The 22,693-nt window shown below is 43.2% G+C and overlaps 2 protein-coding genes across 2 annotated transcripts; both read left to right on the top strand.

Moving 5' to 3' along the window:
- The first annotated feature begins 1,094 nt into the window (after positions 1-1,094).
- LOC118123312 (eukaryotic translation initiation factor 5B-like) lies at positions 1,095-4,406 on the top strand. The gene has a single exon (XM_035180659.2). It carries the CDS (start codon positions 1,274-1,276, stop codon positions 1,883-1,885), a length of 612 nt encoding a protein of 203 aa, XP_035036550.1. The 5' UTR covers positions 1,095-1,273; the 3' UTR covers positions 1,886-4,406.
- Positions 4,407-7,233: 2,827 nt separating this feature from the next.
- Positions 7,234-22,468, top strand: foxk2b (forkhead box K2b). The gene is made up of 9 exons (XM_035180658.2): positions 7,234-8,143; positions 13,741-13,935; positions 16,010-16,163; positions 17,404-17,550; positions 17,653-17,846; positions 18,385-18,587; positions 18,756-19,001; positions 19,629-19,829; positions 20,550-22,468. The coding sequence occupies exons 1-9, from the start codon at positions 7,851-7,853 to the stop codon at positions 20,753-20,755; spliced, it is 1,839 nt and encodes a 612-aa protein (XP_035036549.1). The 5' UTR covers positions 7,234-7,850; the 3' UTR covers positions 20,756-22,468.
- Positions 22,469-22,693: the final 225 nt, after the last annotated feature.

The following is a 22,693-nucleotide window of genomic DNA, read 5'->3' on the forward strand; positions in this document are numbered from 1 at the left end:
ACAGATGTTCCTCTGTAAAAGGAGTAAATATATTTGTGGACAAAAATTAACTAAACTGAACTGATCTGAACACAAGAAGTCTGCATAGGAGACATTACAAGGCGAACTGGCCTTAAAAACAGGTTAGAGCCAAATTGATCGTTTTATTTGACAAACAGAGAATTAATCTGCATATGTTCAGACAATCAATCAATCATTTTAAAGCAAAATATATGTGGAGAGGGCATCTGAGGCAGAACAACGTGGCTGGACAGCAATAGTTCGCCACAGAGGTTTTGATGCAATTTCTACCATCAGGTTACCGGAATCCATGGACAAACCCTGCACCACAGCATTAAAGACACATCACAGACTGCAGAACACTGCAGCCAATAGCACTGGATCAGGAGGAAAGACCAAATTGGACCCCAAGATGTTAGAGACACACACCCAGGTGGGTGAGACTGTGGTGGGCCTGCCTTAGCAGAGGGTGTCTTGTGATTGAATGGTTGAAATAGACAATGACATTAAAGGTACACAACTGGTATGTCCCTAACATCCGCTGGTGATCCCTGACCACTGCTGGTGGTTGGCAACTTAACATCAAACACAGCGGAAGACCTTCAAACCTACAAGGGATTCTCTTGGCCTATGTTCTAAAAGATAACTGAACATTTTTAGGTTTGGGCCTGATGGTCAGAAAAAATAAAACATTTGAATGTAGGGGCATTTTAGGGTCAGAAGAATTTACAGATGAATCATAATCAACAGAAAGGCTGTAAAATAAAAACCAAACAAGGATGCAGAGGGTGAACAAGCAGAAAATGTAACCAGACAAAAGGTTCACACAAACATGTTGATTCAGCCTCATCACGTGGTCTGCTTGTCAATCCATCAGGTTTGAAGAGGTGGAGCTCCAATAGTCGGGTGAAATGAGTTAGTGAGCCAGCTTTGTGTTTGCATGTGTAGCTCTGTTGTTAGTCTATAAACAAATAAGAGAGAACTCAGGAGAGACGCTGAGTCATGCATGTTATCCTGCAGGTTAGAATCTGACTGCCAAATTAGAATCCCCTGCAGCTCCTGGGCCCATTTGCATTATGGGAACCAAGGCGCATTATTGTGTGATATTGGACGGTGCAGTGACAGTTCAGAGGTGGAAGCTGCCTGATCTAGTGAGGTGTGTGTCTGTGTGTGTCTGTGTGTGTGCCTGTGCGCAGGGGAGCTGCTTGAGGAGACGCGGTTTGTTTATCCAGTCTTTAAGGTGGGGCGTTCTCTCCAGGTGCGCAGGTACAGGATGAAGCATCCTCCCGTTATTCACGCGTCGAGAGGCTCAGCTCTCCATGTCTTCACCATGGACCTGATTCGGTACATAGGCAGCTGCGTGCCTTCATTCTTGATCGCCATCGTTTTGGACGTCCTCGGCCTTATTGTGCTTTTCGTCGGGATATTCGCCAACCTGCGCCTCGACGGCCGCTTCTACGGCGACTTCTTGATCTACACGGGCTCCCTGGTGATATTCTTCAGCCTGGGCTTCTGGCTCATCTGGTACGTGGGCAACGTGCGGGTGCCCGGGGACTACGACGACTGGGACAAGAGGAACCGCGTCGTGGAGCTGCTGGCGAGCAAGATCTCCAAGAGGATGAGCCAGAAATCGAGACACGTGAAGTGCGTGGAGGACGCAGACTCCGACAGCCAGGTGGGGCCGACCCCTCCGGGCAAAGCCAGCAGGGTGACATGGGGCAAAAACTCGGCCTACCACAACGGAGGCTACGATGACTCGCTGGACTCCTCCACTTTCGAGAATAAACGGGAGCAAAAAGGAGAAGGAGGAGGACAAGAAGAGGAAGACGTAGGAAAAGGACAAGAAGAGGAAGAAGGAGAAGAAGGAGAAGAACAGGAGATCTGAGCTGCTGCCTCTCTGAATAAGTAGCTTCATATAAAATCGGGCCAGTTTTCTGCTCATATATATATATATAAAAACATAAAGCTGCAGCTCTGCACAGCCTTAGACTATTACAACCACCTGTACATGTTCCAGTCTGACTGACATGTCTTTTTCGGCAGGCCCGGATACAAGATTTATCCAAAGCCCAGGTAGCAGGCAGCATCCTGGGGCCCCAGAGTCATAAAAGCCCCCAAAGTGTCAAGGTTTGTCTCGCGGCTATTAGTTTGTGGTTATTTTGTTTATTTATTTGCCACTTCAGCACTTTAGAAACTCAAAGAACCTTGAGGCATCACCTGCATTTATGTCCTATAGAAGGGTCTAAAGTTAGAATCAAGTTTTAGGTCATTTATCATTTCAGTTTTGAGCTTATAAAGTTGTTTTTTTGACTTAAATAAAATCCTATTTAGTCAAGTTAAGTCAGTAAAGAGGCAGGGATCTCATTAGGTTAGCACGGCCCATGATATATATAGAGACAGAGTCTAAAACCATTTGTTTTTCACCATAGCATAAACTCCCCCTAAGCTCCTAAAAACTTTCCACAATACTTGAAGTCAGTTTGCTGCTGACTGTGAACCGTACTGGACAAATGTTCCTGTCTGCAGATTCCTCCATTATTTCAACTACTTATTATTTTTCACAAAGGCTTTGTCACATCTGATGCATGTGACATACTTTACACAAGTTGTAGCTGCAACCAGAAAGAGTGAAGTAGAGTCGTGCAAACACACACACACACACACTGGTCAGACTGGTTTGTCTCTCGGTGTTGGTTAAACAAACCCGGGAAGTCCTCAGCAGAGGATCTCATGTGACCTGGGAACATGTGTAACATATGGTATGTTCTGGCGTATTTTTATATGTGCAGATGCTTAGATTCGTGGCACACCTTGTGCAAAATGTCAGCTCTGCCACAGTTTAGTTAAGGATGAGCCGTGAAATGGTCACAAACAAAGCCGCCACCACGACTGACGTCATCAAAGTCGGGGGAGCTTCACAGTAATTCATCCGTGCTGTGTACACCTGCTGTCACCACAGGCAGGACAGGGAAGCGGAGACAAATTGCAGCAGCAGGACTGGTCAAACAAGGGAAGTTTCCATGACGTGCATTTCCTCTTTTTGTCAGCAAGTCACTCCACAGTAGGCAGCGTTATTGTAGTGATGCATGGGCCAGGGATTGCTAATGTTTAGTGAAGGCTTCAGTGCAGTGTATCCACCCTGTGAAGTTAAATATCACGGGTAAACGTACACTTGGGTAAATCGATGGGAGCGATGTCAAGAGGAGGCTTTGAATCAACTGATAAAAGATGTAACACGCTGATGCAGTGCCGGCATCACTTAAGTTTCATTAGCTGAATAAACTAATCCAAGGGTTAGGGGTTGGGGGTGAGGCAAATTAATTATATCAAGCTTATAACTGCGTAAAGAGGACCTCGATGGCAGTTGATTATGAAATATATGTGCATAAATCTGTCACGCAGGTTTCAGACAGCGGCCTGATGTGTCACATTAATGGTGCAAAACAGGTCAAGCCTGCATAGGAATGAAGACAGGCGGTGAGTTTCTCAGCCGCTGTTAATGAGCACCACAACCTTTTGTTGTGCCTGGAGACCTGTCTTGACACTGAACTATGATAGAAATGCGAAGGTGTGCTGCTGGTGAACGACAATGATCCACAGGACAGGAAATCACTTCTGCACAGAGACTCACTCCTGTCAGACCTTGAGACGACAGCCACTCGTCCTTTTCTCTCGCTCAGCTGCGGCGATGGAGCAGAGGGGGTGCGTCAAGTTCTTCCTGTCGCTGGCTTTGATTCTGGACATCATCGGCCTCCTCCTCTTCTTCGTGGGGATCTTTGCGCCGTTGAGTTTCTGGGACTTTTTCGTGCTGTCCGGGCCCCTGCTGATCTTCCTCAGCCTGATCCCCTGGATATTCTGGTACACGGGGCAGCTCACCGTGTCCGAGGACGAACTCAACCTGATCAAACAAGACATACTGTGACCACAGCGTGACAGGAGTCGGACTGAGTGGAAGAGACCGGACTCCTTCAAACGTGAGGATGAGGAGGGAGCCGGCAGGCGGGACTGAAGCACGAGGGTGTTTGTCTCTGGCTCTCTGAACCCCTGGAGGTTTCGCCTCAGTGGAGGATATGTGATAAATTCAAATCCAAACACAACCTGGAACACATTTGAATAATCCTAGCAGATAAAAAAAAAACTTTATTCCACACTTTGACTTCAGGGTAAAAACAACTCCCCATGTTGAGTGTGGACAGCAGTGTTGGGGTGGGAAATGTATTTCTCAGCACTTTTGGCCGGAGGAGGAGGCTTTTAAAGATTGCACCATGATGACACCGTTTGCCTTATTTATGTGCTTGTTGTCATCTTTGTACGTTCGGAAATTATATTTATGTTTGAACGTGTCTCTTGTTCATGTGGGATGGATAAACTTGTGAAATGCGCGACTAAACATGTTTTCAAACGACTGTTGTTGTGTTCTTTGTGGGGCTGCTCCTCATTAGAAAAAGTAGCCAAACAGGCAGTGTGGGTTTTGGCCCTGGGTTATTTTAGTAAGATCCACGCAGCGCAGAGACTGACAACGAAAACAAACACATACACTAAAGTACTGAGCTCAGTAGAAAGCTAAGTGAATGTCCGAGCCCTGTATGTACAGAAGGGTTTGGCCAATCAGCAGTTTTCCCTTCGAAAAGGTTTTGGATTTGGGCTTTGGTTTGTTCACCACAACATCCAGTGAAGAGAGTGAAACTAATACTCCTCCACGCCTGAATCTTCCCAACCGTAATCAGCACTTAAGGCAGCATTAGCTCCCTCAGACATGGAGAGTGTTATTAATGTGTGCATTTGGTTCCTGCCCCAGAGGACAGGGAGGAAATGGAGGAGAGGCGTAATGCGTCTCTCTCTCCCTGCAAAGACATGGAAACCCTGCTGCTTGGAGCCTTCTCCATCCCCATGGGACACCGCCCTCCCTCCCTGTTATACTGAAATCCACAAGTTGTCTTGATGGTACATATCATTATGATCTTTAATCACAGCTGCTCGCATCAATCAGTCCCTCATGTGAGAGATGCAGATTATCAGATGTTTTATTTTGGCAGATCTATCCTGACTTGCTCTAAATCTAATAAAACTTGAAGCTTCGTAAAGCATACTCTTCTGTGGGCGATAGTGCAAAGATATTAGGGTTGTAAATCCCAGTCATGTGGTTTGGAAGAGCTTTGACTAATTGTTGATTCCCATTAACTGTGCCACAGCGGTCGCTGCTCTTCCTGGAACAAATGGACTCGACTGTCACCAGCGGAAACATAAGAGGTCGCCACAAGATAAACACGCAGAAAGTACAATAAGTTACAGAGATACATCTTTAAAAGCCCAGATGTTTCAGATCTGGGCTTTATTAAATCATATTTATATGTACTATCAGCTGAGATCTGTAGAATCAAAAATACCATCAAAGCACTTACTTAAAACAATCGAATGTGTATGAATGTATTATTAAACATCGGGCCCATCCTAGCAACTTGTGTTATTAATAAGTCTATAAATGCTGGTATACAGTGGCCGTGGGTGTGTCAGTGTGTGTTTTGGCAGGCGATGGAGTGATGCTGCTGTCTGTTCCGGCTAAAAGCTTGAAATGGCCAGTGAGTTCATGATGTCATCTCTGGAGGGTTGTGACGGTGCATGTCTCCCCCCAGTGGTTGAGATGAAGTTGGAAGTTGCTGCAGGTGGATTTTAGAGGTCATTCAACTCTCCAGTTCAACAGCAGGTGGAAAAAGTTAAACCATAACAATTGTGTATTCATCCCTGTTAAAATCTAAGTGCAGAGAACTGTTTTTTTTTAAACATCTCAGCAGACCTCTCTTCAAGGCCCTAATGCATCTCCATTAACAGTTATATTCCTGTCTATTCAGTGGAAACACATCCATCAAATGTCTTCATCTAAACACGTCAACCAGACTACATCTATAAAAGCTCTTTAGTTACAAATGCAATGAAGCTACGATAACAGATACTTTTTTGCTGTTAATGATTATTAATGCACATATCCAGTAAAGAAATGTGAATTGTTTTATGCCCACATGACAGGAAGACTTACCAGAATGTCACTGAATGTCACTGTACTCAATCAAAATAATGGATCGATGGGATGTTTCTGTTTTGGCATCAGATGTATATTTAAAAAGTCAACATCAACAATCAGGAAATAAAACAAAGCAAAAACAGAATGGAGTTCATTATTTGAATATTGTCAGTGATAGTCACAGCACTATCATCATCACAACATCACAAACAATATGAATGAATGTCCAAAGCCTGTCACAAACTGTTTTGCATATTGTGGTCGTTTCCCAAAATTGGAGCAGGCATCTTTACTTCTGCAAAAAATCTTTAGGCCTGCAAGCCAATAAATATTGAAAATAATCAAGATTATTCTGCCACGTATTTCCTTCAATTTATTGATCAGTTATACATAATACAATGCAAGCAGAACACACCACAACTTCCTAAAGCCTCAGGCAACATCTTCAATTTGTTTTTAACTAACAGTACACAATAAAGATATGATCATTTACATTAATATAAAACAGAGAAAGGCTGGGAGCTGCCATCAAAGACATGTCTGCTGGATACATATTTAAATGGACAAACACACTATTTTTGTTGTTGTCCATTATAATAATAATAGCAGGTCATTTAAGGTCTGTAGAGATTTCACAACCTCCGAGCTACAAGAACATCCATTTTCTCAGATATTTTCTTCTTGTATTGAAATTCTCATTATTATTTCCATAGAGAGGAGACGATGACACACATAAGACCACTTTTCCTCTTCTAATTATATTTTGTACCTTTAATGGACTCTTGTCATATCAAACTCGAAATCCTTTTCTAGTCGATTAAGTTCAAAAACAATGATTCTGCATCCAGTTATCCCTGATCCATAATACTCATCCTCTTGGTCTGAGGTGTTATCTTCCATCAGTTGTTACGCACGCGCACTGCCCACAGACTGTGTTTACAAACAAGTGGCCTACAGATGGCGGGGTCGCTCAGTCTGAAGATAACAACAAGGCCAAAGCACAGCACGGCACGGCACGGCACGGCAAGGGGGCGCAAACCTGCAGCCTCCCCTGAGTAACATGGAGTTGTATGTGTGTGTGTGTGTGTCAGGGCAACGTGGTTTGTTTGTGTTGATCCGAGATCAGTGACGATGATAACTTGAACCATTACAAACCAACGAGGTGCTGCAGAGGGGGCCGCGTGGAAAGCCCGGCGTGGAGTCTGTAGTGGAGCAGGCGGAGCACCGTGGCTCTGCGCTCCTGCGACGCGGAGACTGACGGGAGCGGAAATCCCGCCAGCTGCTTCAATGCACGCGGTCGATTGCCGTTTTCGATTCGTGATTAATCGGTGATGCCGACGCGCGGGCTGCGGATTATCGATCATATTTGACAGCGGCGATTATTGTGATAGATTGCACGTGTAAGCCGCTTGATCCGCTCCCTGTCCTACACCCGCGCCACGTCTTCCGCCTCTCCCAGTAGCGTATGCGCGTCTTACTGCGCACCAACCGACCTTGAATCTGTCCTCACATGCATTCGGACGTCTGATTGGTCGCGGTGTCGGATCTGCAGCCGCTTCCCCCGCTCTCATTGGCGGAGAGCGCTGTCAGTTGGATGATCTCCGCCCGCCGTTCCTTTCGGTTGGATCGCTCCGCTACTCTTTCTCTCGGCGGTGGGTCGGAGCCGCGGTCCCTGGCCTCGCATGTTCCCCTCCAAACTCCCGGTTTCAATTCGATGCCCCTCCTGTAGCTTCGCTCCATCTACACGCCTCCGAAGGGCCGCAGTCCGGCGTCCGCACCCCGGTGTCTTATTTATCCCACCATTTGTTTTTTTAGGGATTTGAAGCCGAACATGGCCGTGGTGAGCGGATCGTCTGGGCCGGTTGCCCGGCTCGAGGGCCGTGAATTCGAATACATGATGAAGAAGCGCTCGGTGACCATCGGCCGCAACTCGTCTCAGGGCTCCGTGGACGTGAGCATGGGCCACTCCAGCTTCATCTCCCGCAGGCACCTGGAGATATTCACCGCCAGCGACGACGGCACCGGCGGCGGCGATTTTTACCTGAGGTGTCTCGGCAAAAACGGGGTGTTTGTAGACGGAGTGTTCCTCAGACGGGGCGCCCCTCCTCTGCAGCTTCCACGAATGTAAGTCCCCCCTCCATCCTTGGCGAACATGTGGATGCGGCGCTAGTAGCCGGGCAGCTAAAGTGAACAGTCAACAACACTGCCTACGCGCTGGCTAGCAGGGTCGAGAGGACCACGTGTTTTAGCATGTTAGCAAGAACCCCGCATCCTGTTCGAATAGCCATTTTCTTTGTTGACATTCCAGTTAGCAACAGTGTTAATTAGCCGCCAGCCTTCGTTCCACATCCCCCCCTCCCGTGGTTAACTCAGCGTTAGCCGCATTCCACGGTGTCTGTGTCGGGGCCGGTTAGCACGAGCAGCTAGCTCACAGCCATGGGGAGGGGGGAGAGACGTGTGTGTGTGTGTGTGTGTTTATTCTCCAGCCACATGGACACCGTGGAGTGAGACGTGTTTTGGGTCGCGGGGCTGTAAACATTCGCCCTGGAGGCAGTGCAAACATGAGAGCTAGCTGTTAGCCGTTGAATCCCAGGAGTTGTGAATGGAGCTCCCCGCGACCCCTAAACGTAAACAAACCCGGGCCGTCCCCGCCCTGCCGGCTCACAACAGCAGAGCCGGCGGGACCTTTGGCCTCGTCTGAGAACAGCCGGAGTCATGCTAGCCAGCGCTTTTAATCAATTACCTGCTTAACATTAAACACCGAGCGACGACATGAGCCCAGAGGTTCGTTTTAAACCCAAACTCCCGACTCGTGTGTGCAGGAGTCGGGAGGCTGCTGAGCCACGTTGAGCAGGTCTAAACCTGCACCGCCGCTGTTTGACTTGTTGATGATGTGCTAGTGTGCTGCTTCTAAACAAGCAGGAATCTACCCTGATACTGCTATACTACACTGTACTGTACTTAATTCTACTGCAGTGTACTATGTGGAGTTGTTACACGTGGTGCTTGCAGTATGTGCTGCTTGCTTTGGATGCAGGCCATGTTTGAGTGGCTGCTTTAGATAAGGTTACAGATGAAAAGAAATGGTAAAGTAAATATAAGCTGGAGTCACCCAAGTATTAAGTATTCCTGGAATTGTCATTTCGTCATCACAGCTTCTTGGAAACTGAAGGACATTTATCATGATTATTTGGGGCAATGTTATAAAATGATTTGGACAATCAATAGAAATATGTTAGTTGCACCCATATGATTACCATCCATTCTCTGCTTTCAACTTTTTGAAACCCTTAACCCTTAACCCTTTTTTGGAAAAGTACTATTTGATGGCATCACCGTAGGCTTTCCTGACTTTTGTAAGAATAATGAATCAATACTACTTCTAGTTTCACCTTTACACCACAACGGAAACGCATCCTATTTGACAGTGTCGTCGATTTTATGTTTTTCGTCTTGAAGTGTCTAATGAACTAAACAAAACAAGGGAAAGTGTAGTCTAACACATAAACAAGTGAACATTACACTGTCAAATTCAAATTCTTGTCAGGTAATTTCAACAATGTCAGACACGGGTAAAAACTCAGTCTAACCTCAAAATGAAAACAAGCTGGTTTTCTCTCTCTCTTTAGACCTTTATTTGGGTTTTTGGCACAAAGAAAGTGGTTCGAGATGATTCTCTAAAGTGGCCTGTAATGTGGACAAACCTCCAGCCTCTGCCAACAGTGGCCACACTCCCCCCTCCTGCTCGCTGCTATTGTGCAATCCCTAAATGTGAAACCGCTTTTTATACCGCACAACAAAAAGGCTTGTTTTTACTTGATGAATTTCTCAATTGACTTATATATATATAATTTCTGCAGTTGTTTGTTGGATAGTTGAATCAATCTCTGAGCTGCTCCTCATTAACTTTATAACACATTGTACGCCAATCAATGAATTTCATTGTATACGCGCCATTTGGAACAAGGAAGGAGCAGCAGTGGTTTCAGCTACTCTTATTGATCTGTCCAACTGCCTATAAAGAGCTTTTAATCAGCATTATTTCAAATGCTACTATGGGGAAGACGCTACCTCCTAGCATGGGCTCACACGCTGTACTGTAACCCTCAAGCTAGTGAAGGCACTTTAAATGACCCTCCCTGTCGCGATGAAGACGGGTGCAGCTAAGGCAGCAGCTTGGCGACATGAGACAACTCACAGAGCTGTGGCCCAGGGGACAGGTCGGTTGTATTCCAGGGATTCCTCTTTGGTGATGTAAACAGACAGAACAGAGAAGAACACCTCCCTCCCTTTCTTCCCGGTTTCATCCCACACCCATAAATTCTCTCCGAGCTGGTCCTCTTCCTGTCTTTGCTGTCTTCTTTTGTTTACATTCTTTTTTGCTGTTTTTTTTTTGCAGTGAGTGTGGGAGGAGGGAATCAAGTGAAAGTTCAGTTAAACAAGACTGGTTTGTTGCCATTATAACAGGAGTGTAGCAACCGTGTGTGTGGCATTTAGCCCTCATTAGTCATACGAGAGGAATAAAGTGGGTTAATGAAGGGCTTTCTGTGAATGCGTGCACAGAGGGGGATGTTGAACAATATATACACAACTTTCCTGAGTCTCACGCAGACAATTAACAACTTACAATCATGAATTAAGTTTTCCATACAGTGTTAATACATTCAGTGGACAGTGAAACAGGGCATTTAACAGGTTGTCAAGCTTAGATACGTATTTAGACGACATGTTTCCTAATGTATATCAGGAAGCTCCCCTATATATATATTTATTCAAAGCTCTATAACACATATTTATCAAGCAGTTTCACTAATTTTCATGCTCCAATTATATTATTATTATTATTATCTGCTCGTTGTTTGTCTGTAAAAAAAGTAATTAAGTATGACTTGTCAGAAGTAATTTCTAAACAAAACAAGTTGTGTAGATGTTCCGGAGACCAAGATGTAGACGAGTGTTGTTCTGACCTGAAACTCTCATCAGCCTAAGATACTGAAAATACATTTTAATGATTAGCCACTTACATACAGAAACAAGTAAACATGTTTGATAATCTCTCTGTCGTTGTATTGTAATATGGATTTCAACTATTAGTAATGTTTATAACTGGCATTTGAAGGAAAAGCCTCACAGTACAATCAGATGTCTGAGAAACGCAGCAGATTTTTTACATTTGATAAAGTGGAAACAGTTTTGTAATTTTTAGCTTGAAAAATGTCTAACAAACAAATGCTTAACAATATAGTCAAAAATTGTATCAGATTAATTCAATATTGATCAACTAACATTTGAATTGTAATAATTTGAGAGTTTTAAGGGGTATGGAGTGTGATCGGATAATTCATCTACTTTAAGTCATCTAGTAATAATTTTTCAGTTTTCTAAAAATGTACAGACTAGGTCTTTACTTGACCAATCATTAACAAATAATCTTAAATTGTAGCCCAGTTGCATGGGTATAGCTTTTATATCCATTACAAATTTGTTGTAATGTTTTATTAGTACATATTTGGCGATTGGGGAATTGAGACTCAGTCTTAAGCCACTTATTCTCTGAACCTAAAACAATGCTCAGCCAACATTAACGCATGCTGCCCATGTAATATACCCTCACATTATAATATTTCTGAAGCTTACTATTCCCATGTAAGATTTCTTTACTAATGTTTAACTGGCTTTGAGAGCTTGGGTCTGTGTTTTATATCCTTGAAAGCAGAATGAAGCGCAGGAACGAACACAAAGGAGCAGTGTTGCTTTTGATATTTTATTGTTTATTGCTATATTAAGATATCATTGTCCCCACTCTGTCACTACTGCACAGTCTCTAGATATTGAGGGACGCTCTGATGTTATTTAAAGCTCGTGTATAACTTTAAAGGATCCACAGAGAAGTCTCTACCCTTCCTGAAAGGGTGCTCGGAGGGCACATGCATAATGAAAGTGTCTCCCCTCACCAGTCTGGCTCCAGGAAGTGTTTCAGTCTCCTCCTGTGAGCAGCAAAGCTAATTTGAGATGTAAGTGTCGGGGATACAGTTCTCTCAGCAGATGCCAGCTCTGTGAGAGCCTGGCAAAAAAACAGAACTGCAGTGTCTGCCACTCTGCAACTAACTGAAAAGCAATGTGTCTGCTCTGTCCCCGGGGTGTCAGACACCCTGATCCCAACCCTGGTTTTAAACAAGTTCCTGATATAACATTTCCATAAACAGATTCCCTTAATGCCTCAGATATAAATGTCTACATAAACCAACAATGTTCTTTTTTTTGTCAAACCTAAAGTATTTTAATTGCAAGAAATCCAACCATAAAATGTGCTCAGTTTCTGTTGGCAGCATTCTTTCATTCCTGAGCCCATTCTGTTGTTTATTATGTTTAAATTCCTGTAGATACCAAATGAAAAGTGAGAAAATATTCAGCCATCGAAACACCAGTGATAATTTTCTCAGTGTCCAACAATAAATGTCAATGGTGCAGACCTGTTGCATTAAAATTGAACAGGGATCCAGTTGGTTCAAGGTACTGACGTCATCTAACGTGTTGAATCCAACAAGTGTGAACACATCATTGTCACGTTTGTCAGTGCAGCACTTCAGCTCACTGGTTTTCTTTGTTTTGTGTTTTTGGAAGCAGAAATTCCAGATTCTGTTTAAACATTGCCTTATCAGACCATAGTTCAATTGCAGCATAAGGCCTTCTGCATTTATAAGAAAATGGAGCTCACTCTATTTTCTGCTGTGTTCAAAGTCATGTTGGCAGGAAAGGCTCAACAGAAAGTAGATAAAACAGTGAAATAAGTGTCACAGGTTTGAATATCACTAGTAGGTGCTGAAGTAACAAAATGGTTTCAACTATTGATTTTTAAAATGTATTATTCAACCACTGCAGTTTGTTTTAGTATCATGTCTATATTTGAGTCCTACCGATAAGGAATTTTGGGGGTTGATGTTAATACTGAAATGAGACAGTAAAAAAATACTTTTCAAAAAAACTTAATTGCAGCTTGATATTTCACAGTTAACCATCAACCTTATAGATAAAACTTGAAAATACATGTGCCAGAAAACATAAGTATAGATCTTTTTTGCATTGTTATTTCTGTAAGATGTAAAGTTTTCATTTACACAAACTTAAAAACAGCTGTTTTCTAGAGCCTATTGTCACTTGACGATGATTTAAAACACACAAAAGCAGCCTCTTGACATGAGGAGCTGGAAAGTCGTAAATATTTAAAAGTTTTACTTGATCAGTCTCCAATTATTTCAGTTCATTATAATTGTTCGTTCTCTGTTGACTTATATGGACAGATATATCAATCAGCTAATACCTATAGAGAAGTATCGCACATTTTCCACTGAGGTATACTTTCCTATTGACGTGTCTTATATTTAACTCGCAACAGCAACAACTGTCTAATTCTGAGGCAACCACTCCCTGTAAACAAGTGCATATCAGCAGCGGGTCCAGTCTAAATTCCACTTCTCTGCAGTGTATTAATGCTTCATAAAGTCATTGCATCAGTATTCAAATTGAATTAACCACACATTGTCTCAGGCAGAGAATCGGCAAACAGTTCTTCCCCAGCCGGGCTTTATGTTAAGTTCTCACAGATTAAATTTGCCTTAATTTGAAATGCAGTTCCACTTCATCGGAAATATCTCTGCATGCCCCAGCTCACTGGGTTCCTCATTTTTTGAAATCCTGTCTTGTTTTGTTTTTTTTTGCAGGTGCACTTTCAGATTCCCCAGCACAAACATCAAGATCACGTTCACAGCTCTGTCCAGTGGGAAGAAGGTGAAGCGCGAAGCTCCAGAGTCCCCAGTGAAACCAGTGCAGCCGCAGATCTCCCCCCTGACTATCAACATTCCAGACAACATCGCTCACTTAATGAGCCCCCTGCCGTCGCCGACTGGCACCATTAGGTACTTGCTACTGGAGATGATGCATTCACTGACCTACAGCTGGCAACTTGCCTGCCACTGCGATTATTTCATATTGTGTAGGAAAAAAAAACATCTCTCGGATGAGGGTTGATCATTTAGCAAAGACTGTATTTTTAACAAATGTTGGACATGCCAGTTACCCTAAAGTGAAGCCACACAATCTGGAACACCTCCTGGTGGTGGGCTGCAGTATACATGTAGGTCATAAACATCGGCTCCTCCATGTTAGCAGATGTTAAATAGACCACAGTAAATCACTGTGATGTTTGTTCAAGTGTTTTTGTTGACATAGAAAATGGGTGAAACGTCACGATTGACAGCTGAGTCTTACTTCCTGATTGGTCGAATGTGGGAATCGGTGGGAACATGATCCCACAGCTCCACATCATCTTTACTGCGCAGTCTGGCTCTAAATATCCAGGATATTTTGAATTTTTATTTTTAGCGCGTCATCAATCTTTATTTAGTCTATGGTCGAGGGAGCATATTGTCAGGACCACGACTCTGCTTTCACACTTGAGTCACTAATTCCCATACTCTGACTCCAAATGATGTAAACAGTGCCAGTTGGAAGCGTCTGTATACAGGATCATTTGGCCTCATTTTTCTGCAGTGGGAGGAAGTTGAGACGTAGTGTCCATCTTTATTTAGTCTTTGATCAAACAACCGCAACAATTTATTACATTTCACTATTAATTTACTTTGCTCAATCCATACATTTGATGAGACTGGGGGTAGATTCAGTTTAAATTCAACAACAGTTCATCTGTTCAATTCAATACTGGTCAATTAAATCCAGATAAAGCAAAATAACAGAATCAGAGCTGTTACTTTTACCTTTCACAGGGAACATATCGTCAAACCGATCGTCTTGCCTCCTAATGACGCTTAAGTTTAGCCTGGTCTAAGTTTAGCACTTCCTTCTGTCAGTGCTATAAGCCTCCAGTTTTCCAATCCCAGTTCAGTGTATGGCAGTGAGCGAAGTCCCTCCCACACCTCCACTGGGTGACCTTGAGTTGTCAGCTGACCTTGACATGGGCCCTATGTGTTGATCAGCTTAGGCTTAGGTCACAGACTGCAGGGCTCAGAGAAGGCGACACCGCCATCAGAGTCCTAGATCCTCTCAGCCGGCTCGGCTTCAAACCAACCAGCTTTCTTCTTCCATACACGTGTCCCTTGTTGGTTTAATGATAGTGTGTTTCCCGTTTACAAACAAACAATTGAGGTAATGAAAAGGGACGGCAGCTGAAAAGGGACAGAGCTGCTGCCTCTCACTGTTTGTTTGGTTTGACAACACCTGCAAAGTCCCCCGAGAACCAACACACATACATAATGTGAAGCACATTACCCATATTTAAATATCTTCATCCCCTGGTTAATAAACCTTTTCACTGGATAATCACACTTGATTCCAGTTTGAATGTGTTGTTGCTTTGGACCTGATTGTGGCTCCTGAAGTGACTGCAGTATTTTCAGTCTATCTGGGAGGTGATTTGCATAGATGTCGGCCAAAAGCGTATCACTGCAGCACAGACTGCGGCTGAGCCGAGCCAGGAAACGTAAACTATGCTCCTCGTGGGGAAAAGCCAGGCTTGTTGTAGTTAAGCAGCTTCATGTAGAGGGCTTATCAGAGAGCTTTCATTGGGGTTTCTTGAAGAAACAATTGTATTTAAATGGAATAAATGCTTTGAGTGACATATAAGTGAAAATAAAGGAGTTTTATAGTGAGAAGACTCAAATGGCACAGATTGTGCCAAAGCTTACCTGCAGAGATGACAATGTACATATCTCTACTAAATCTCTTACTTTGCTCTACTTTATTTAGAATAAAATTTAGCAAGTGTTACCTATCATATAGATACCAAGATTATTCATATTGGCCATGAAGTTGCAGAGATTTTCTCTTTACATTTTGGGGATGTCATATGTGATCTGGGGCAGGAGGTTACGCAGTTTATCCAAACCTGTTGTTGGTTGTTAATTTCTTATCTGAGTATAAATTCGATGTGCAGTCAATGTCTTGGCAGCTCACAGTCATGTTGTGTCCCTGCAGTGCTGCTAACTCGTGCCCCTCCAGCCCGCGTGGCGCAGGCTCTTCAGGCTACAGGATGGGCGGTCGCATGGTCAGCTCTGCAGAGCTGCAGCTTATGAACGACAACTCCCAGCCTGAGAACGACAAAGACGCCTCCGGAGGGGACAGTCCCAAGGTGAGACCAATACCAATCACTAATTCCCCCAGTAGCATTAACATGTCAATCAATCGGTGAAACTTTATCTGTATTGACCATATTCACAAATCACAATTGGCCTCATAGGGCTTAACTAGGTGCGACATCCTCTGCCCTTATTTCACTGTCGAGCCTGATTTCAGTTCAGCTCGTTGTTGTCACACTCCCGCAGAGCTGTGTGTACTTTTTCAAAAAGTACATCACACCCACTCTGGTTTTAAACATGTTCTTGAATATAATAATTGACATTTCAGACGCAGTAGCACAGTCTGTTGCTCACAGGAATTATTACACACATCACTACCTGGAACTTTTTCACACCCTGGTATCTGTAATGTGAGAAATGCACAGTTCCTCCAAAGGTTCCTGGTTTCTGCTATTGAGACAAAGCTGTTAATTATTAATCAATGATGTCGGATCATGAATCTGGATCGTTCAGGTCACATAAACCCTGATGTCCTGACTCTGCATCACATTACATCTCGTCTTGTTGTTGTTTTTCAATGTGTTTAAATAAGTGTCTCTCAAAAACTCTCGAGCAAATCAAACAAACACAAAGTAAACTTCTGAACTACTGTACGTGTCCGAACTTCTGATTAGTTGTTTATTGTTAATGTGCAAAGTGAGTGCAGGGAGGGAGGACATGCGGCATGGTAATACAGTACTATACAATGGTACAATACCAACCATAAACATATAGAGCCTATATTTGTGTGTTCCATTTTGGTAAGGTGACATTTGTCAGACATAATTTAATCAAGTCAATATACTTGCTGGAAGTTGTATTATTTTATGTCTGACCTACTTATTTCAAAGGTGGCATTAGTGCAGATATATTGATAACCGCATTATTTGTTTGCCAGAATATGAAAAATATATTTAGAAAACTCCCATTCTATGTTTGAAATAATTTTGAAACCAGTTAATTGTCAATTGTGTAAAAAAATTCTCATTCAGCGCTAAATAATGTAACTTCAAAATAATCGATTCTTATCTCAAGCATCTGCAAACTGCAGTGCATCAAATGGATCCTGTTGGATCAGATTGACCAGGAGGAATCTCTCACCTTTTGTTGCAGCCATTATTTTCTTTCCTTTGACATTTATACAATTCTAAAAACACATTTTAACGTTAGAAGGTAACATGAAGACATTTTGATTATTGTACAAAATGTTACCAGTGTAACTCAAGAAATGTGTAATTCATTTCTGCTCCACAGGATGACTCCAAGCCTCCGTACTCCTATGCACAGCTGATTGTCCAGGCCATAACACTGGCTCAGGACAAGCAGCTCACACTAAACGGAATCTACAATCACATCACAAAGAACTATCCTTACTACAGGACTGCAGACAAGGGCTGGCAGGTGAGTTTCAGCCTCATGTACTCGAACCTCAGAGTAAGAGTCACGAACGTTATCTATTTTCACTGTAACGTCCTCACCACTTGAACCTTTTCTCTGTCGCAGAACTCGATTCGTCACAATCTTTCCTTGAACCGTTATTTCATCAAAGTGGCGCGGTCGCAGGAGGAACCTGGCAAAGGCTCGTTCTGGAGGATAGACCCGTCCTCAGAGGGCAAGCTGATAGAGCAGGCCTTCAGGAAACGAAGGCCCCGGGGCGTCCCCTGCTTCAGGACCCCCCACGGACCCCTCTCCTCCAGGTCTGGCTTCATCACACCATTGCACACTTTCGCTATGATTTAAAAAAATAATATATCTGTCGAATGTAGAATGAAACTCCAGACTAAAAGCAGTTAATGTACTGCCAGTTCACATGTAGTTACACATGAGTCATCAACACAACATGCTTACATTTTATTGTTTTAGTCTCACCCACACATTTGAGTTTTGAAAAATGTCTTATACTGATACATATGTTAAAAACAGTGATTCCTAAGATGTCGTTAGCAAACTTTAATGACAAAATATTGTATGGTATTTACTTAGAAAAATTACCCAAAACATAAACATTAATGCACATCTTTTCTTCATTGTATATACTGATAAATACGTTTTTTTATCTCGGCAAACATGAGGCAGATACTGATTGTAAGCTGTCCCCGATGACATATTGATATATCACAATAGTTTGCAGAGTTTATATATCATTTTATAAGAACATAATTTAAATCATATGTCTATGTCGAGCATTTTCTGATCTGTAAATTGAATCTGATGTTGACATTTCTCTTGTCTCAGGAGTGCACCAGTGTCTCCCAATCACTCGGGGGTGCTCTCCGCTCACTCCAGTGGCGTCCAAACCCCCGACAGCCTATCACGAGAGGGCTCACCGGTTCCGCTGGAGTTGGAGACCTCCTCTGCTCCCACCCCGGTGACCACCGCTGCAGTCCAGCCCAAACTGGCTGTCATCCAGGAAGCACGCTTTGCACAAAACACAACAGGTAGATTCAGTAACTTTGTAGTATGGTTGTCAATGATTGTCGTTTTCTCTGTAGACTCTGAAGGAACATTTCAACTGCAGAGTTCAAATGTTAAACAGCCTGTGTATCTGACACATTGAAATAAATCAGCTGGCGAAGCTCATCTCACACCATGCTCCCCTGTTCCAGGCTCGCCTGTCAACAACCAGCCGGTACTCATAGCAGTCCAGCGCCAGTTACCTCAAACCATCAAGCCAGTGACCTACACCATGGCATCCCCAGTGAGCACCAGCAACTCCCAGCCTGCGATCCAGACTGTCCACGTCCTACAGCAGATCCCGGCAGGGTCCCTGAACCCCGCCACCATCATCGCCCAGCCAGCCACCATCATCAAGAGTGTGACACAGGAGAACGGAGAGCACACGGAGGTCAAAGGTGAGTCATGGAATAGCATTTGGCAACATTTCTTAATGCGTCACTTCTTATCTTGTATTTGGTGTCATCAGAACTATGTTTAAAGCCATGAAGACGTAAATAGCAGAATCATTTCTTAATTTGAAAAACAATTTTCTCAAATTGTAATTTTGGCCACATCACAGTATATTTAATTTTATTTTAGAAAGCTAAGCTGAAACTTGATACTAATATATATGCTAATATATGCCTATTTATTCTGTACACATGACTTCTGATGCACGTGTGTCCTCGATTCATGTGTTAAGCTGATGGCTTTCTAACCAACTGGTTTATGAACATTGGGAAATGCAAGTTTAATGATTCGTGGCTTGAGAATGATAAGTTCTCGTGGTTAAAGCCTGAAAGTGCTGATAGAGCAAACATTGCTGTGTCAAAACTCTTTCAAACTTTGTACAATGGGGATCAAGGTCAAGTCTAACGGGCATTAGTGTTTACTTGTAACAAGTATGTTTACATTTTTATTTTATATTTCAATTACGAAAATGACTGCAGACTCCCTGGTGTTAACCAGATAGTTGAGTCCAGCGTTGATCGTCACTTCTGTCGTCGATCACTGACACATTTCAATGTTTTTTGTCTTGTCAGTCAAAGTGGAGACGGTTCCAACCATCACCTCTATAGGCGGCTCCAGTCGCATCATCCAGAGCTCCCAGTCAGCCACAGCCCTGCAGACTGTTACCATAGTGCAGCAGGCCCCCTTGGGTCATCACCAGCTGCCCATCAAGGCCATCACACAAAACGGCACCCACAGCATCACCACTGCCATTCAGGGACCCACCAGCTCAGGTGAGACACCAGGGCTGCATGAAACTCAGGGGGCTGTTGTTGTCTTCCTGCATTATGCGTATAACTGTATTTTAAAGTACAAATTCTAGTCATAACAAGTTTATTTCATGATACAATTTGAATAGGTCCATAATTAACAATAATAAGGATTTATTACAGCTTAATTAGCTAATTATTTTCTTAAATAATCAATGAATTGCTGTTTAGTAACTGTCACAAAGGTTATGTCTGGAGAGTCATTCTGTCTAAAATGCAAAGACGTTAAATATATAAAGTTTTCACATTTGAGAAGCAGGAATCAGATTTGTTTGAGGATTTTAGCTTGAAAAGTAAATGAAATATACTAATATTCTGATTAGAATCAGCTTAAAAGGCCACATAGAAAAATAAAACTGACAGGATGAGCTGCTCCTCTGCAGAAAGTTTTTTTTATAATAGGTCTGTTACTGCAGCAGATGATTGAGAAATGATCCCCTCAGTTTGATAATTTCTGTGTTAACTAAACACACAGTCAAGTTCACCACCAGATGTGACAGTCGTGTTTATGGTCTACAGTTAACACTTTCTGCCTCCGCTAAAGAAACGTCTTTATTATCCTGAACTCGCAGCGGAGCCAAACCACACGTCCCACAGGCCTGCTGCTTCCAGATGTTGGTTAACCACAGTTCCAGCTGCGACACTGAACTACTCCGTCTCTCTCTTCCTCTTCTTCCTGTTTAGCTGTGGCTGTGGCGAGCCCCCTCCACCTGCTGGCGGACCACGCCTCCGCCTCGGCCTCCCTCCCCACCAAACGCCAGAACGGGGATCAGCTGGCCAGCGAACAGCCGGACGCCAAGCGTGTCAAAGTGGAGGACGAGGCGGCCTCGGCCGTCGCAGCAGACTCAGACTCGTCGGCAGCTAACAACCATGGAAGCCATCCCAACTAGTCTGCACCACCACATGCACCACACAACCCCCACCACCACCACCACTGTCTCCTCCCCCCCTCCATTGTTTCTCCCTTTCTCGTCTCCCCCTCCCCGTCGTTTTGTTTTGTTTCTCCTGCTTCTACCACTGACTCCAGAGGTGCCAAATGGAGAGGATTCTTTTCATTTTTCAGTTTGAGTTCTGTTCTGAAGCGTCAAAAAGAATATAGATATGTCCATCCCTTACAGACTGGAATGTGGGTTGAGAACAAAAAATACAGAAACGGGACAAAGAACTCTAAGGTGCCCCCTGTGAGCCACTGAAACAGGAGAGTGATGAAACCAAGACCACAGGAAGCCTTAACAACATTAACCCTTCAGAGCTGACCTTTGACTGAGCTCGTGCTGGACGCCACCTGTCTGTCGCATCTACCTCAGAGCAGATAGGAGACTCCAGCGGAGACAACACACCCCCAGTCTGCGACCAACCGAGAACGTCGAGCATTTAATGGTTAATAAATAACGGTCAACGCATTTAGAAAGGGAACTCGGAGCCAATATTCCTGAAACTCTGGCAGCTAGCCTCTCACAATACTGACCTTCCTTTATCGCAGCTGTACGTAGATATGCAGTATTTTGTTTTTCAAAATGTGGAGCATAGGATTTTTTTTAAATGTATTTTCACCTCTCTAGATAAGTAATAATTTAATTAAAGGAAGAGTAAAAAAACGGTGAGGTCGGTGACATTTCGGTAACCAAGTTAGAAATCTCACTTTTTTTATTATTATTATGTGGAATTCATTTTTTTTTCTGTTCAGTGAAACGGTGTAATAGTTTTCGTAATATTTGTTTCTTTCCCCCTCGTTCTGACATATCCATATAATACCTACATATTTTAATACTTGCACAGATAACCGATATAAGCATATGAATTCTCCATGTGTAGTTCCAGATGTTGACCTTGCATGTATCCGACGGAGAAGTTGAACAGAGGAAAAAAAAAAAGACCTGCTTTGTCCAAACCAGACCTGCACTTGATGAAATGTTTGTGTTTTACTTTCCTTCCTTTTCTTTAGTTTTTTTGTTGTTTTGTTTTCCTCCCGCCACCCTCCCTCTCCTCCTCCTCCTCCTCCTCACCTGCTCCCGGCTGTGTTGACATTGTGGTGTTGGCAGACCCCACCCCAACTCCTCCACCCCCCCCTTCATTTGCTCAATTATTTCACTCTGCTCTGGCGACCCGGGGAGTCTGTTTTCTGACTGTACACGTTCCAAACAAAGGTAAAATGGAAAAAAAATTGATGTTTGTTCTGCTTCAGTGGAGAAATGCTTTTTTTTTTTTAATAAATTAATTTAAAGCCCATTTCTGCATCTGTTGCTTCAGTCTGAGCACCATCTGTAGTGGTTGTAGTTCCTAATGTTTCCACCAGGGAACAGTAGAGGACTGTTTTATAGCTCTCAGGTGGTTAAGAAGCAGCAGATTAACACAAGATGGCTGCATCAGCACAGTCAAGAAAGAGTAATAGAAGAGAGCGAACAAAAGTTAAATATTTCATCCATCATTTTGCATACAAATGTCACCATTCTGTGTTTTTTTTCATATTCTCAGTTTTTCTAAACCTGCGTCTCCAATTTCCCGTTTGAAGAATTCAGTGATATACTATGTTGTACGACACCTCTCCTGCTATTTATGATGAATAAACCATTCAAGAAACCAGTGGATGATTTAAAAGGAAATGATGAAAAGTGGATATCCAGTCTGTTAAAGGTCCAGTGTGTATGATTTAAGTGTAATGATCTATTTGCAGAAATTGAATATAAAATAATCCCAGTGATGTTTTCACTAGTATGTTTCATCTAAATCGTAGGAATAGTTTTCTTCACCCTAGAATGAGCCCTTTAGATTTACATCAGGAGCGGGTCCCCTCTATGGAGGCAGCCATGTTTTTAACAGAAGCCCAG

Source organism: Hippoglossus stenolepis, chromosome 16, assembly GCF_022539355.2.
Source record: "Hippoglossus stenolepis isolate QCI-W04-F060 chromosome 16, HSTE1.2, whole genome shotgun sequence".
NCBI classification, from domain to species: domain Eukaryota; kingdom Metazoa; phylum Chordata; class Actinopteri; order Pleuronectiformes; family Pleuronectidae; genus Hippoglossus; species Hippoglossus stenolepis.